The 18208-nt window shown below is 41.4% G+C and overlaps 1 protein-coding gene across 1 annotated transcript in view; it reads left to right on the top strand.

The window, feature by feature from the left end:
* tmem266 (transmembrane protein 266) overlaps window positions 1–18208 on the top strand; it is a 28447-nt gene that overhangs the window by 5162 nt on the left and 5077 nt on the right. The window contains exons 3-6 of the mRNA XM_086298656.1: window positions 3506–3694; window positions 15954–16108; window positions 17157–17230; window positions 18125–18181. Coding sequence (XP_086154782.1) covers window positions 3506–3694; window positions 15954–16108; window positions 17157–17230; window positions 18125–18181 — 475 coding nt within the window. The remainder of the gene's footprint in view (window positions 1–3505; window positions 3695–15953; window positions 16109–17156; window positions 17231–18124; window positions 18182–18208) is intronic.

Here is an 18208-nt window from a genome sequence, read left to right as displayed (position 1 = left end):
TCTTAACCTTGTTGCTTCCTCGTGGCGTGTACTAATATTGCATGCTTCCGAAAAGAGACTCGCCTTTGGCATGCTGCCGGCTGTCCTTGCCTGCATCACTGAGGGGGGCAGCAGGGTGTTCATATGTGAAGATTCCACTCACTCCCTACAATGGCAACCAGCCACTCCACTGCACCCTGCACATAATCACTCCTGGCCTGCTTTGTGATTGTCTGAAAATGTGATTTTGATGCACTAAACAGTTTGTGGCTGTCATCAGTCATTAGCGTCCTTGTTGCAGCTGGTCAGAAGTGCCAACTCGACAGATAACAACGCAGGCATGTTTTGTAGAGGACAAAGTTATATATGGGCGTTTGACCCTGAAGCTGAGCACCAATTTCAAGCTGGACTCGCATAACAGTCAGTCATTTTATCTACGAAAATCAGGGTAGAGTGTTTTGTTTTTGTTTGTTTGTTTGTTTGTAGTCCTTATGTGCAAATCTAAGAATATATTTCAAGTGAATTCTTGTGAGAAGAACAACATGAGCTTTCAAGGAAGTCCAATACACAGCTGTTAGTCAAGAAATAAATCAGGAAAGAGAAGGACCTATTTTCTTTAAAGGTCTCCCTACGTTAACATTTACCATGACGGTGGGTCTGCTCAGTGATCTTCTACTAACTGGTTCCACCCTTTCTGCTTCACCTCCAGCGCAGAGGTTGTAGAATTCACCAGCCCAGTGGCTTTTGATCCCTCTGCCTTGTAATCAATGACTTCCCCCACTGTTAAGTACTCCGGTTATTGATGTCTCCTCGCTGGCTGCACTGGGACTGCAGCCAAGGAATGTGACTCTTCTCTTCCATGGTGCCTTCTCCTTGTCTGCTATTGGTTGAGCTTGTGATATCACAGCCCTCCCTGCACATTTAAGTTTTAAGATCTCATTCCTAGATCAAGTGACACCTTGTCTGGTCCTGCCAAATATAGCTAGCGTCACGGAGCACACAAAAAACCAAAGGGGGGAAAGATGGTTTGCTCTGCAATGCCATTTATAAAATTTGACAAATACAGTTTTGTTCAAAGTGTATATAAAAGATGGATGTAGCCAACATGATGTCACCTAGGGGTTTCTAGACTGTGCATTTTGAAGCCTCAACATCAGTGTTTTGGTCTCCACTGTGTTACTTTTTTGAAGAGCAGCTGAATTACTAAGTTATCGTATAAGACCTGTAAGCCTGGTAAATGGTAAATAGACTGCACTTCATACAAAAACTTTTTTCTATGCTTAAGTTCTTTCTAGTTAATGTTCACACACACGCATTCACCAACGTTCTCATTAGTAAAAGGGTGGTTGTGACTCATGTAGAGCAGATACTCTACTAATCGGAAGGTTGGTGGTTTGATGCATGCCAAATATCCATGGGCAAGATACTAACCCCGAGTGTGAGCAGATAGAAAGTGTAGAAAAGGGGCTTGTATGAATGGCTAAATGAGGTGCTCAAGTAAGAACCAGATCGTTTACCATTTAGTAGATGACCAGCCACCTGACCCTACTTATTAGATGTATTCACAGACTGTGTGGATGCACTGCACAGACATTATTAATTCGAATTATTGCTAAGTTGTCATGGTACTGGGTCGTGTGACCCAGTGTTCTGAGTTTCTTGATGTTTTGTTATTCATTTGAGTCAAGTTCATTTCAGTTTATCTAGTTACATTCTGTCATGCCTAGGTTACAGTTTTAGTTCATGATTTATCAAGCTTCCTTTTTGTCTCATCCCTGTGTTAAGTTTCCCGCATCGGCTGGTCATGTTAAGTCTACGTGTGTTTATCTGTCATGTTTCATGTCCAAGTTTTCTTTGTTTGTCAAGTTCGAGTCATGTCTGTGTCTTGTTATGTCATAAACTTCCATTAAAATGCCCCAAAGGGCACCGACATCCCATATCAGCACACCTAACCTATCACATCTGTCAGTCAAAGTTACCAGGCCCTGTGTGACAGGTGTCACTAAAATATAGAGCACAAGCATGCTGTGAACTAGTAGTTATTGTGTGAATGCTGTTCCTGTTTCTCTTTATTGTGTGGATGCTGTAGGCGTCCACACGATTTTCACCATTCAATATTCTGCTACTTCAGCTCATTCCTGCTATATATTTTTGTACTTTTAACTATTATACTTTTTAAAATATTAAGCTTTTTATGAATTTTTTTGTCCCATTGAAATGAATGGACCACATTATCAGTGTGGTCATTGACTTTGCTTGCTGGGGTGAGCTGTGTTTTAGCTCAGTGAAATGAGCAGCCTTTTTCAGAGCAGGAGGCCCAGATTCAAATCCCGCTTATGGCAACATTTTTTTTCAGTTAACTTTTTTAACTCCTTTCAACACAAATTTCAGCTTCTTCACCCCTTTTCAGCAGAATTTTCAGTTTTTTCACCCCTTTTCAGCAAAAATTCCAGATTCTTCTATACTTCTTTACCCCTTTTCAGTAGAAAGGTTTGCTTCTTCACCTCTTTTCACCAGAATATTCAGCTTCTTGGCCTGTTTTCAGTGGAATTTTCAGTTTTTTCACCTCTTTTTAGCAGAAAGTTCAGCTTTTTCACCTGTTTTCACCACGAATTTCAGTTTCTTTACCTCTTTTCAGCAGTATTTTCAGTTTCTTCACCAGTGTTCAGCACAAGTTTTTGTTTCTTCATCTCTTTTCAGCAGAATTTTCAGCTTTTTCACCTCCTTTCAGTTACCTGAGAACCAGTGAGATGAGTAGTTACCTTGGGACCAGGAGGCTGCGTTCAAACCCTACTCATGGCAGCATTTCTTTTCAGCAGACAGTTTAACTTTTTCACGTCTTTTCAGTACATATTTCAGCTTCTTCACCCCCTTTCAGCAGCATTTTTGGCTTTTCACCTCTTTTCATCACAATTTTCAGTTTCTTTACCTCTTTTCAGCAGAAATTCCTGCTTCTTCAGCTGTTTTCAGCAGATTCACACTGCATTTTCGCAGGAAATGCAACTCTTCTAGTTAAAATTGTAACTGTGCTCAGTTCAGGCAAATTTAAGTCATGGGTTTACACAGATTAATGCAAAACAGTGGCTTCCTGTAAGGTATGGGGCCAATCCACATTTATTCTACTTTGCTGTAGAAAGCAAGAGTCTTTTCTCATTAAAGCTGGTGTGTGTTTTGTTTTAGTGAACATACTATTTCCATGTGTGCAGTTAGGTGTTGTGAGGCAAGAACACAAAGAATTTCAGGATGTCGTGGTTGCACTGACTGAGACGTTTTCCTGGTGAGAATATTGGGTAATTTAAATAAGCGGCACATTTTCATGCAACCTTGCTCTAAAGGCTGCATGAAGCACTGTCACTTGTGCTTTATAACTCTCGCTGCTGCACACAGACAACATGTAGATACCAGTTGTCGCTATCGTATAATCAGCTAGAACTTGCAAAATTACTCATGGATGACTCTATCAGCAACCACTTCAGTTCTCTGACTTCACTGCTGCTCTGTTTATGGTGTGTATTGCATGTGACAGGGCTCCTCCCCAGACCGGAGCCTCAGAGCTGGAGGTCATCTCCCAGCAGGTAGAGGACGACAACCAGTGTGTGGCCCCCGTCCAGCTGGTCAGCTTCACCTACAGAGATTTGCCTTTGGCGGCACTGGACATATCCCTCGCTGGATCCCAGCTCATATCTAACCCAGATGAAGAGGATAGCAGAGAGGGGTGAGTCCCATCATTTGTTTGCTTGGCAGCTTGTGGTACCCCTTGGAGTGATTATATAACTAATAAGCACTTGTAACAAATAAAAGCAGCACAATGAGGTCAGCTTGTGATTTGTGTCTCAAACTTTGTGCATTTTGAGACAATTGGAAACAAACCAGTGGCACGATTGCACATGGAAATTTTCTATAATTAATTTGTGTACTAAAAAGTCCCAAAATGTAATTATGTATTGATTGATGTTCTGGATATTTGCCTCCACAATTAGGAAGATACTAGAGATATGGTGACTGAGTCATTGTGTCTGCTTTTTGCGTGTTAGTGCCACATTCATAAGTAAGGCAGAATTGCAATTACTGCAATCTATAATCTACCCTGGCGGGGGAGAAGCTCTGCCATCACTCTCTCCATTGCTCGTTATTGCACATTGTAATTACACCTGGCATATTGAATCATTCCGCATTTTATATTGGAGTCCGAGAGTGGGGGATATTTGGCACTGAATTTATTAGTGTCACTGTGTTAAATGGACAATGTCTCCACTGATCTGTTCATTTCAGCTCAATGACACAGCGATTTCTCTCACCAGACAGGCTTCTGTTCACAATGTTGATTTCTGGCAGAAAAAAAAAAAGAGCACCATAGCTGTCCTGAGCTGTCAGAGCCCTGGTTCTCTCCATGAAGCCTGCTTGTCCTGCGTTTGTGTTGTTTGCTTATCACCATATCGCCGTTTGGCCCAGTGTTCTCAGGATAGGACACACCCCTCCTTGAGCACCCCTGTAGCGAGTGTCCATGGCTTTCCACTCAGGACGCGTGACTCACAACCCTTTTGGCATGCTGCAATGCTGGCATCCATGCAGAAAAAGAAGACGAAGAGCATAAGGTTAATTGGAGCATCCATTATTTTATTTTTTTTTGGGGGGGGGGGGGGTGCCATCCAAGCCCTGGTGTGTCAGATGAAAATATCCCGCTGGACTTTGCCTGATATGGCCTTGTCCAGGATGATGGCTCTGCGGGATGAAGGGCGAGAACAGATGGGTCCTGTCCCGAACACCCGCTCTGTTATCGTACCTCATATTTTTCTCGCTCACTTGCTCACAAAATGAACAGAAAACAAGTGCATAGCAAAGCCACGACAAAAGGGCAGGATCTGGCAGCCCAGCAAAATGATCATCACAGCAGGCAGTCTCAAAGGACACCATATGAAGCCCTGGTGCCCCAGAGATTTAGCATTGTGCTATGAAAAACTCATGCGGTGTCAAGATGTGACTGTGGAGGATTTATGAAATCACCAGTGTAAATATGATTTGTGATGAAAAGTAAGTGGGTATTTAAAGCTGATTGAAGAAACCCCCTCTTTGTTTTTGGCGAGATTTGGAAGCACTCAGCACACTGATGAAACTATTAAGCAATCTCTCACCCATGAGAGCGTCACGCTGTGTTCGATGACCTTTTGTAGATTGGAATTCCTGATTTTCAGGTCACTGGAATTCCAGCCACATACCTGTCATTACTTTCACGAGTGCATTTGTCATTGTCGCTCTCGGTGACAGCTCCAGCGTCACAGGTTATAGCTACCTTTATGAATCAAGTGTGTAGCATCCAAGGAATGACACAGCGGTGGCCACAGGACTTTAAATCAGTCAATGCCAGCCTTCAATCAGGAGGGTCAAGCTATTATTATCTATAATTGCGTTGGCCTGTAAATACATTTTCTCTTGTTTATTGGAATGTGCTCTTGTGAAAACTCTTCTACTAGGCATGTAATTGGCTAAATTTAGCTCTCTGTAAGTGATAGTTTACGGGACAGTAAACCTGCTTTGGTCGTGTTTTGGTTTGCAGTTATTTTTTGCTTCTGTGTTGGTGATTAGAAATCCTTTTCTTTTTTCTAGCTATCATCACTTACTTTCACTCACTAACTTTGGTTGTTGTTTTTTTCTTTTTTTTTGGTTTCTTTCTTTTTTTATTCCTGTGAAAAGTGAGCAGAAAAACAGCATACCAGAGATGCACATTTAGTCCTCAATAACAGCTTCTCATGGCTCTTTATCAGGAGACGTGGGCGACTACGTAGGAGGTGGATGTTCTTGTGGACTACCAGGGGCACACACAGTACTTGCAGATTCGGTGCAGTGGTGAGCAGGGAGGAATTATTAATAGATTTTTGGCTGCTCACTTTTCCCCAAAACTTGCTGTAATGTCCATATTCAGGGCAGTGCAACTACTCATCCACCTTTGGTGACTTAAATATGGCCCCTTATCTTTTTATATTAAATAATAATAGTTTTTTTGTTGTTGTTGTTGTTGTTGTTTTTAATATAAACACACTAATTACCCAGTTGTAGCAACCTAATCAACCTTGTGGCATTTAATGTGTAACAGGGCTAATGAAAATGACCAGACCAGCCAGTTGTTTGTGTGCATCCAAAGCACATACCTACTGACTGTTAAAATATTGTAGTACTTGAATTATTTGCAAACCTGGAAGCTGTACAGAAAAAAAATAGCAGCGCGGTGAAGTGGGCATCTGTTCAGTCACAGGTTACTCTATTTCTTCAACACAAAAAATCTGTTTTGAAGCTGTGAAACCATCACTATCCCTCTAAAAAAAAAACTCTCAGAACTCTGTCGGCCAAGAAAAAATTATGACTGGTTTAAGCAATGGTACAGTAGCAAGGTGGCATATTTAGTTTTGCTTTACTCCTTGAGCTTAATGACCTTTAATACTAGGTGGAGTCTGATGCAACAACAGTGTATACACACAAAAGCCAATTGTACACTGTTTCCCACACATAAAGGAAGAATGTAGACTGTGTGGACCTCACAACACATGTTCTTTAGAATCAAGCAAGTACACTGAGGTGGGGTTGAAAATCAAGCTCAGAGCTTGCATGTATTGTTATAATAAATACCTGTTGTTTCTAAACACACCTATTTATACTAATATGTACAATTTACCATTCACAAAGTTTATTACAGATCATTTAGTTCATGCTCAGTTTTATTGGGTGTGTTATTATCATTGGAAATTGGTGGTGTAAATAGCTGTGAGGCTGCATATTGGCTTTCTTTCCTTGTGTGAACTGACGCGCCTCTTTGTCTCTTGTTTGCTATTCGACTGCTGCCCATGTTTGTGTCTGCTGGGGTCCTCTTTAGTTTTTTCTTCAGATTTTTTTCTTCTGTTTGTTATTGAGATCACTAAATACATATTTCCAGTTGTTTTTCTCTTTTCTGCTTTGCTAACAAGTGTTTTAGAGTCCCATTTGGGACTTCTTTGCTGTTTTCTTTAGCTGTTATGGCTGTTATTCAAAAGCTATTTTGCAAACAGAAATTCTTTGTGGAAGTAACAATAAGGGAGTGCCTGCATCTGTTCATGCGTAAAGGTTGGACCAAAAATCAGGCTTGTGGACATGCACACTGAGATTTATAAAAGGACAATATATATGCCCCAGATTACTGATATGCTTTTTTACAAAAAGAAAAGAATGTATCTGCACAATTCTGTCAGTCCAAACGCACTTTTAGATGTGTATCTACAAAGAGTTTTATGCTTCTTTCCCTTAAAGAGTGTCTGCCTGGCCTCAGCCTTTAAACCCTGAGCTGTACATCCTAAGCTTGTCCTGTCTTATCATCCCCAGATCAGCCTGCTGTCCACAGCAGTAGTAACATATGCCACTGATTTCCAGGGGCCAGACTAGGAGGTGTGAAGCACTGCAGCAATGACAGATGGTTCATATGGGTTAACCTGCCATTTTGAGCGGAGAAGAGAGGCGGAGAGGAGAAATGGAGCACACGACTTTCCTCCGCACTTTAATTCTCCAAGCTGCCAGCTGCAGATCATGCTAGATGATTCTGTTTGATGAGTGCCATTTCTCTGTGTGTTGTGTGGAATTAGCCCCGTGCCATGTTGCATGGAAATGTTAGACATTAGATAAGGAAAAATTGTGCCCAGGCACCTGGACTAATTGCACTTGCTAACAAAATCTTTATTTACTGCCTGAATTAAAGCTCTCCACCCTCTTTCTCCCCATGAAAATGCATTAATATAGCAGCATGTCAAACTGCACATTATTAAAAAAAAGCCCAGGGTTGAAGTGCTCAAGGTTGAAATAAGATGTAATAATTAAAAAAAATCCAGACTGTAGAATATAGCTATGAAGTACACTGCCAGAGTCTAGTGTGAAGCTTGGCAGCAGCAATATGTCATGGGGCTTTGGCACCAGAGCCATACTGTACCTGTTCTTTGTTGATGGATGTCTGAAAAGAGAACAGGATTTCTCTTTTTTTTTCTCTTCCCTCTGACTCTATTTCAAACACACACAGTAACAGTCCTCTCTATCAAATTGGCTCTCTTGCCTGGCACCATGTGCGACACAATAGATGACATTTGAGTGCAGGGTTTGAGGGTTTGTTAATATTCACAGACATGCAAAGTGTGAGATTGCTTTTTAGGCTGAGAGCGAAAGAGATCAAGTGTCCTGGTGAAAAACCATTTATCAGGGACAGCTTGTCTGCTGCTCTGCACATGGAGCCCCATCCATCTCCATTTGCTTGGTATCTGTGGCCCATTTCTCTGGCTGGGACTATTGCCGAGCCCCTTCTGCTAGGCTGTACCATGGAGTGAAGTGATGATAGCTGATTGCTTTCCGAAACCAGTGGAAATATCTGGTTATACTGAGAAGCTGCATGGATTTTCCCAAAGAAGGTTAGAAGGATGCAGGTGGCACACCAGACACACATGCTAGGTCCTTAACTGTACTTATTGACACATGCAAAAAGAAGCAGACCAATAATATTTTTCGGACAGTATCAGTTCATCAGTCATAAAATGATTTTTACACAACATAATGCAGGAAAAAAAATGCTTGAGGTGATGCAGAAGTAGTGTCATGCTCAAGTCAGAGGGGTTCGAACCACTCAGTCATGATGTATTAGTTACAGTACATCATGCATAACCATTTGCCACTTTTTAGGTACACTCATTAAATTGCTTGTTGTTGCAAAAATCTAATTAGTCAATAATATGTCAGCAACTCAATACATGTAGGCATGTAGACATGCTTGGGATGACCTGCTCAATGAGGACAAAAGATAAAAACTTCGATGATGGCATAGTTGTTGGGGCCGAATGGGGGCTGAGTATTTCACTGCTGAGCTACTAGGATGTTATCACAAAACCACAGAGTTTACAGAGAATGATAAAGAAAAAATATCCAGTGAGCCACAGTTCTCTGGATGAAAGTGCCATGTTGATGACAGAAGTCAGAGCGAAATGACCAGACTGCTCTGGGTTAATAGGAAGCCAATAGTAACTAGTCGTTACAACCAAGGTATGCAGAAGAGGATCTCTGAATGCAGAATCCTGCCTTGTATTAGCTGTTTAACCTTGTGATGGTGATGTAATGTTTTGAGGGATACTTTCTTGGCACACCTTGGGCTCCTTAATATCAGCTGAGCATCATTTAAATCCCACAGCCTACCCGAGTGTTGTTGCTGACTACAGTGTACCCATCGTCTGATGACTTCTTCCAGGAGGACAATGATTCATGTCCTAAAGCTCAAATCATCTCAATCTGGTTTCTTGAACATGATGCGATTACCGTGTTCGGACGGCCTCCACAGTCACCAGATCTCAATCCAATAGAGTACCTTTGTGACATTGTGAAATGAGAGATATCTCATACCAACATATCTGCAGTGTCTGTGTGATGCTATCATGCCAACATAGAGCAAAATCATCACGGGATGTTTCCAGCATCTGGTTGAATCTATGCCACAAGTAATAAAAAGTCAAACTTGCTACTAGGTATTTGTTATAAAATATGAAGTACAAAGAATTTATTATATGATGTATACATATGATAATTTTTACATTCTTAAAATAATTATCTGTATTGGTCTATTAGTAGTATATGATTCAATAATAAACCCATATTTTTTAAAAATCTAGAATAAATCTTTTTACCTTGGTTTTTACCTTGTAAGATATTACTAGCAGCACTTAAGGTGATTTGCTGCTTAGCTGGTTTCTTCTTTCAGGGTTTCTTTCCTTCTTTTGGTTCTAATAAGACATGACTTGATGACTCATCGGGCATTTTACAGGTTGTAAGTAGGCATTTGATTTCATATTCAATAAATCTGGGCAGTGCTTTCTCAGGAAACTGAAGTTCTCAAGTATGAAAAAAAAAATCAGTGTTCTGTATCGTATCTATTATGAAATGCCTCTTTAAGTGTAAAAAAGTAAGCTAAGAGATAGGTGTAAAGCAGAGTGCTTGAAGAGCCTGAATGAGATTAAGTCTTCTCAGTGCTGCTGTGGAGTAGCCTGCAGGCGCACACGGTTGTGGTCCATTTTCCCCTGTCCGATCCTGCTGAGTTCAGCAGATTGGTGCGAATTGGTTCAAGTTTATAGAGGAGGAACCACAGGGCTATATAGTTATTTGAGCAGGGCGAGAGAAATTGAGAGGAGACAGACAATCTGAGTCAAGCAGCACTTCAAAAATGTCTTGCTGTCAGATAGATCCACACGATGTCTGCAACTTAAACCAGAACATAGGATATCAACATAACCACTTAGATGAAAGTATCCATACAGCTGTATGTGCAATGCACATGTGTAAGCACAAAGATGTTAGGATGCAGAATCCAGTTATCAACAAATCCATCCCTCCATCCATCTTATTCAATTCAGGCTCATGGGTGGGCTGGTAACTATCCAAGCTATCGTTGAGCGAGAGGCAGGGCACGACTAGGACAGGTTTACAGTCTGATGCAGGGCTGATAATTTACAAATCATTTTAACAGTTGAAACTCATTATTGGACGTCACGGTGGGGCAGTGGTTAGCACTTTTGTCTCACAAGAAGAAGGCCCTAGGTTTGAATCCACCATCTGGAGTTTGTGTGTTCTCCCCATGTCTACACAGGTTCTCCTTGGGTACTCTGGTTTCCTCACAAGACCAAATTAGGGGATCCACCTTTTGTTAGGATAATTTGTAAACCACTACACTTCAGAGATTAACCTTCCCCAGTGTTTATTTATTGAGAAAGCAGAGAGGGTGACATCTTTCTCTGTCAGTTTATCTGCTCTTTTTGTAACTAATTAAGGTGTGGATGTAAAAAAAAGAAAACAAAGAGTTATTTGTCTGTCTCTTTGTTACCATGGTGGCCCTAGTGGGTTAAAGAAAGGTCAATGAAGGTATGTGACTGACCTGTTACCAATTAACCTAATTAGCCATGAGACTTTCTACTGTTAAATGTTTTATAGCCTTGAAGGCAAAATAATTTTGTCTCAGATTCAACATTTAATATCTGTGTGTACTATTTTCAATGAAATATAGATGATTTTGATGATTTGTAAGTCATTTAATTCATAGACACACATCCCAGAAGCTTTATAAAATTAATCTAAGGAGCAAATACTGCATCTGTTTGGTTAAACTCATGTTCTGTGCTCGTAACCTGAAACCAGTGGTCACATTCATTCATTCTGAATGGCCACTAGGCAGTGATCTGGGTCTTGGCCTGGTATTGAATGGACACTTTATGTATTTTAGACCTAAATCATAATTAATGGTGAATTTATGGCAAATGTCACCGCTCTGCACCCTGGTGTCCTTATTTTATTTTCACTGAATAGCCAGTCAAGAGTTTCAGAAGGTAATTTACAAGACAGCATCAAGAGCAACTGTATATTAGTGCTTAATGTTTGCAGTTGTTTATTGCTTCCCTTTATGAGTGTGTGCGTGTGTGTGCTGTAATCAATTAATCAATACCTTTGAGGAGCTCATAGTCACTCATTCCTTCTGGATAAATTTTCCCATTTGCAGCCTCCCCCCTTCTCTCCTACCCTACAAACTTATACACACAAATAAAGCACCACTTCCCTTATTTAATTACCATCTAACTTGTACCTGATGAGTTTACGCTGTATTTTATCTTGTCTCAATTACTGGAGACAGTATAATAAAAGACATGCTCCTAGCATCCTCATCTCAGTGAGAGTTACTTAGCTGGGGATGGAGCCAAAACGCTGTCCCATCTGTGTGAATGGGCCCCAGCAGAGCAACCAGACACTTTCATCAGTGCCAGTCATTCTGCTTAACGTCTTTGTCTACTTTGTTGCTACTATAGTGGCCATTCTGCAGCCAGCATCATGTACAGCATTGATCGATCTTATGATCTAATCCCCTTTTTCGCCGCTGCTGCCGGACTCCCTTCGATCTTTTGCCGCTGCAGCCACTGGTACATTGATGTCTTTATAAACCTGTCCACAGTTCATGCTACCCCGCATCTTTATTTCTTTAATTTCCTCTGTACACAGTGTCCCTTAAAGTATACACATGATGTTTCCCTGTGCACATACAAGGCACTTCTTTTTTTTAGATTTGTCATACTTGCATGTTTCAGATCATCAAACTGATTTTAATTTTAGACAAAGAAAACCCAAGTAAAGACAAAATAGTTTTTAAATGATGATTTAAAAACTTAACTGCTCCTTTGTTTAAAAAAAGAAAAAAAGAGTAAATGCTCTCCCTTGTTAAATCATTAACTACCATTAGTAATAAGGGTGGGAGTGGGGGGGAGGAGGAAAGGGTTACAAAGCCATTTTTAGGGCTTTGGGACTCCAGCAAGGAAACCTGGAACAGTGGTTGATAGTGAACCTTCCCAGGGGTGGCCAGCCTACCAAAGTTACTTAATAATTCTCAACTCAATAATGACTCATTTGGGTCACAAAAAAACCCAGGACAACATCTGAAGAACTGCAAGCCTCGCCTCTGTTAAGGTCAGAGTTGATGATTCAATAATAAGAAAGAGACTGGGCAAAAATGGCATTGATGGGAGAGCGCCAAGGAGAAAACCACTGCTGAGCAAAAAGAAAACAGAGACTCGTCTCACATTTGCCCAAAAAAAAAAAACATCTTGATGATAAAATTGAACTTTATCAGGTTTGAGACTTGTTATATCTCGATTAAAACTAATATAGTATTTCATAAACGGAACATCATACCAGCAGTCCAGCATGGTGGTGATAGTGTGATGGTCTGGGGCTGCTTTGCTGTTTCAGGACCTGGACAACTTGAAACCATAAATTCTGCTCTCTACCATAAAACCCTGAAAGAGAATGTCCGGCCACCAGGGGCTGAAGGGAAAAAAAGAAATGAAACAAAATAAAGCTTTTGGAGACTTAAATCTGATTGAGATGCTTTGCCATCATCCTATATTGGCCCCCAAAACACTCAAAAACGCTCCAAAGTGGCTAAATTCAAACAATTCTGCAAGAAAGAGTTGGACAAAATTCTTCCACAGTGATCTGAAAGACTTATTGCCAGTTATAACAAATGCTTGATTGCAGTTCTTGCTGCTAAGGGTGGCACAACCAGTTATTAGGTTTAGGGGGCATTTTTCCCCCTAATATATAAAATTACCATTTAAAAACTGTATTTTCTATTTACTTGGGTTATGAAGCATTAAAACTTGCTTAACGAGCAGAAACTTTTAAGTGTGACAAATACGCACACAACTAAAAAAAGAGGATGTGGCCAATTCTTTTTCTTATTATATGCGTGCATGAGAAATCCTTGAGGTATTACTCATTTGGTCTGAACCTGACTTGACCCCGCAAGAGAGTGAGGTGATTTTCTTCCTTGGCTTGCTCCATCACTGAAGCCTCACTTCCTCATAAATACTTCAGGTTCTCAGTGTTCAAGGTTTAAAGCGATTTCCCTAAAATTAAGTTTCTGAGCTTGGGCTAATCCATCACTGCCATTTACTCTGCTTCCAGACAGGGTTTTTCTTTACAGGTTTATTAAATTAATACCTTTTCTGCCTGGCTTGTGGGAAAGGTCTGAATGAATTATGATTCCACACAGTATGAGTTAAATCATGCTTTTCAAACATGAAGATAAGTGAGGTGTCTCTCTTGGCGTGTGTGTTGCTCATTCTATCTCACTCTATCTAACTAATGGTGCACAAATGTCCTGTGACTGTGTGCGAGGCACATCATTAGGTAAATCTTTCTCTTTTTTTTTCTTGGCTCTTCTCCACTGGCAGATGGGGTTTGACATTGTTCCCTGGGAACGGATTGGTGCTGGGGAAAGTCTCCGAGGTATTTGCTAATGATACCGTTATGCTGAACTACCTCTTTGTCACCTCAGGTGTTGAGCTACTAATCTGTTAGTATTGGCTGGTACAGAGGGTTGTTGCAGAGGGCCGAGAGCCACTGGGAGAGCAGTGGCACAGTGTGGCCAAGCTCCAGCCCCTCTGCTGACCTTGGTGAAGGATAGAAAGGATATGAAGCTGTGCTACACCAGAGCTGTAACTGCAAAACTGCAGCACTGCTCAGGATCGCCTCTTTCTTCCCACTTTCAAAGACAACCGTGTACTACTACGAAAGCCATTTCTGAAACGGAAGCATCAGGGAAATGAAAAAACAAAAGGTCTAAGAAACAACAGCAGTCAGTCATACAGGCTGCAAATAAGTCACCATTACAGCTAATTTATGTATATAATTGATTCTGAAGGTAAAAATAGATATGAACAATGCTGCTGTTCTTGTCTGCAAAAAAATCTATCTATAGGACTGATGGCCAAAATTACAAAAAGGACCTAAAAATGAGAAAAATCCTTGAACTAAATTTGTATCTTTCTCTGTTCTCGTTTTCATTCTTCCTGTTCCAACTGCCCCTCCTTCCTTTCTGGCTCTCTCTCTGATTCTCTTTTGGATGAATCCCAATGCCTTTGAACCGGCTGCACCCCGCTTTCTCTCTCTCAGTGTCTGCCTCCTTCATTCTGAGCTCAAGCAAAGGAAAGAGTAGAATAAATTGCATCCTCTCTTCTCCTCTGACAGACATTGCCCGTAGCTTTACTCCTATGGGGAACAGGTAACAACAGATAGTGGTTATTTTCAAAGGACAGCACTGCCTTTCTCAGTGATGCTTGTGAAAAAAGATGGCAACCCCGTGTGTGCGCATACACACTTTCCTGTTTAGAGTACCTCTGGTTAGCGTGCCTGGTTGGATGCATGACTGTACACGCATTGGAAAAGCCCTGTGTGGCTCCTGCAAATGTATCAATATTTACCGCCCATAACTCCCTACGCATCTCAACAGGTCAGTTTCTGATTGGAAAAACTTGAAATGGAGCTCAAGGGTGGATTTAAGGCAAGTGTGACATTTATCTTCAGCCACAATGTACCTGTGCAAAGAAGAAGCACACTAGGGACACTCCAGACTAATGGAGTGTTCATATATCACCGTGGAGATGGCTGTATAAGGCACCAGTGGGAATAATAGCATGTAAAGTGCATCAAAGCCGGGATCGGGCAGTCCAACTAATACAAGCTTTGCCTCTACTTCACTCTCAAACGCGCAGGCAGGTATGAGAGGAGAAACAATTCTTGTGCTGAGAACAAAACAAAGTTGAAGAAATTGTCATTTAGTTAAGAAAACATCTGCGTCATGCGTGTATATGTGTCATGTGTGTGTATATGCATCCTCCAAATGGTGCAAGTGCAGCCCCACTGTTGTACCAGGAGAGCTACATTATTGAACCAGTCAGTCATACAGAGCTCAAACACGAGGGAACCAAGAAGTTAACTTTCAGCCAGGCTCTTAACAAAAAAAGTCAACAAGCTAGACAGTTTCCTGAAAGAAAGTTTTGCCTTCTCAAGCAGTGAAAAGCAGAGACAAGAATTTCAATTTAAACTTGAGTGACCTTTCACCTCCTTTCTTGGTGCTCTGATGTTTTAGCACTAAATATATCTTTACTGTCTACAATTAGTGACTGGTATTGATTTAACTACACTGCTTAATGATGGCAGAAAAAAACAGACCTTAAAAACTGAAGGAAAGGTTGCAGAAAAAGCCAGAAAGAGAAGTTTTAAGAGGAACTGAGGGAAAGGACACCCTTTAATTCATACTTACGATTTCTTCATACTAATATATCATTTCAGTCCTAGCGAACTGTGTATTTATAATTCACATTCACTTTTTAAAATTCTTAAATCTAAGACTGTAAATTCGTTCATTCATTTCTTGCATTTTTTATGGCGTACATGAGGAATAGTGCCCTCTGCTGAAAAACATTTTAGGAGAATGCTGAACTGAGAAGGTTGAATACACTACAAATTTGCTCAATTTTGATGTTCCGTGTGTTTTATTGATTCGACCTTGAGTGTTCCCGTCAGATCTGAGTTCTGTTCAGCGAGACTCACGGCGTGTCTTCTCTGCCTTTCTGTGTCTCACACCGCCTTGCTCCCCCTCCACTCAGGTCAAACTGGCTGAAGCCATGCTGTGGACGAAGGGCAGCGCTGTGGCAGGTCTGTCTGCTGTCGGCAGGCTTCAACTGCTTCCTAGTGGCCTGTGTCATTCTGGTGGTGGTGCTGCTGCTGCTGGAGCTGCTCATAGACACCAAGCTGTTACAGTGTGAGTGAAAAATGAGGGGAAAATGTGGCTGGGATTTTTTTTTTAAACTGGATACACCCTCATTTGCATAAAATGAATCATCAATGAAAATCATTGTGACGTAAATGTGAATTTAAGCAATCCTTGTCAAAACTACAATGATAATATATATTTATTAGTATTTTTTAAATCGTATAATATATTATACTTTGACTAGAATACATTTCAGGCAAGTTTTTGTTTTTGCAAAGAAACTAAATCGCTGCTAACCTCATCTCGTAAATCTACTGTGTAATGAGAGAGTGTCATTTATGATCTGTTCTGGGACCCAAGGCTCTGATCAATCACGGTCTGGGGGGAAAAAAACCTTCCATTAGTATTCCACAGTTAACACTGAATGGCAGGTGCTTGAAATTCCAGTCCGACCCATCTCACCCCAGTATCACCTTTTATCTACATTATCTGGCTCGGTGGAGACATCCTCATCTGTCATGAGCAGAGAGTCGGGAGCGTTGGCCTTTTTGATGTCAGAGGGCTAACACACATGGTCTTACACCAGCAATATCCAAATGCATTCAGGTCTTTACTGTTCCCCCGGGACCGACTCACTGACCAGACAAAAGGAAAGTGAGACAAATGCATGAAGGGAGATAGCGGACAAAGGAATCGAGCAACGCGGAGTCGGCTGCCGGGTGATTGTGGGGAGGACTGGAGGAAGATGAATTGACTGATAGACAGATCACTGAGCACAGCAAACAGAGACAGATGGGGAAGACGTGAGGCGTGACGAGAAGCGCTTCAGCTGACAGCGTAGTGCTGTTTGAGCTTGTCCACAATTAGCCTGATGAATAGAAAGAAGGCGCGTGCATGCACAGTATGCACTGGTTTCATACTTGTCATGATGCCTCATTCTTCAGTTGCGTTTTCCACAGATTTACTGCAACCTGTCAGTGTTATGCAGCATGTACACTGCAGGTTGTTTGTTATATTCCTAACAAAATCCAGCATCAATCTTTAACCACAGCTATCTCCTGATCAGTTTTTTCCTCTCTTTTTTTATTCCCTTTAGTTAATAATGCATTCCAGTTTGCCAGCATCATCCACTGGATCAGCCTGGCCATTCTTTCTGTGTTCTTCACTGAGGTGAGTCTTCCTCCACTCGACGCAAAACAACAGTCTCACTTACAGCTGATGCAGCTGCCTCTTGATTAATGCTACGTTGTGCAGTATGTGTGGGCAAGTGAGTTACACTGGCAGATTCTCATTACAATACTAATAACGCCATGAAATGCCCGATGCCCTCTGTCACGGCATGATTAGATTGTGATTAGTGCAGGTGAACAAGAGCACACCTCCATTTATCGCGCTCATATATAAAAGATTTAAAATCGTGCACACGTACCCTGAATGTGCACGTATAACCACTGCTGTTAAAGCTGGCACGCCCGGTTCCTTCTTAGGTTGTTCGATTGATCTGCGGCATTTGTTTTTAAACTGAACCCTTCGGGCTTTTCTGTGCTGCCAGTTTTAAATAATTTCGAGGCCCCAGGTAAGTTCATTGTATTGTATTGATCACCGTTTTCCTCAGAGCCAGCCGCATTTGTCTTAGTTTCTTAAACTTGACCATCTGAGTGGTAACTTTTGTTTCGCTGGAGTCAACAGAGGGAACCCCTCAGTGTTACTCTGAAGCAGTGGATTCAGCAGTTTGACTGGTTTGTGGAGTTTGTTCAGAATGGCAGAAGATGGAGGTTTGTTTGCTCTCCGCAGTCGCTGCTGTGTCAGCAGAAGGAGATAGTGCGGTGCCTCTAATTTTTGCTCTTGCTGCGTGTGAATACAACTGATGAATTCGCACTGAAAGAATAAAAGAGGGGATGAAATGTCCCGTTTATTATTGACAATGACCACAGACTGCACTCTATCTCTCTCTGTCTCTCTCTCTCTCTCAATTTAGCTGTGATTGTATTCGTCCATCTTGCTCCTTTGTAACTTGCTCACTGTCCCTATCTCTGCCCCCCACCCCCATTCCTACTGTCTCAGACCGTGTTCAGGATCGTGGTGTTGGGGATATGGGATTACATCGAGAACAAAGTAGAGGTAGGCTCCCGTGAGTCCCATTAGTCC

The sequence above is a fragment of the Aulonocara sp. 'chitande type north' Nkhata Bay genome, linkage group LG7 (assembly GCF_057382095.1).
Source record: "Aulonocara sp. 'chitande type north' Nkhata Bay isolate Kocher_YH1m ecotype deep benthic linkage group LG7, A_spYH_male_GT1.1, whole genome shotgun sequence".
Classification (NCBI taxonomy): domain Eukaryota; kingdom Metazoa; phylum Chordata; class Actinopteri; order Cichliformes; family Cichlidae; genus Aulonocara; species Aulonocara sp. 'chitande type north' Nkhata Bay.
This window is presented reverse-complemented; position numbering and strand designations above follow the sequence as displayed.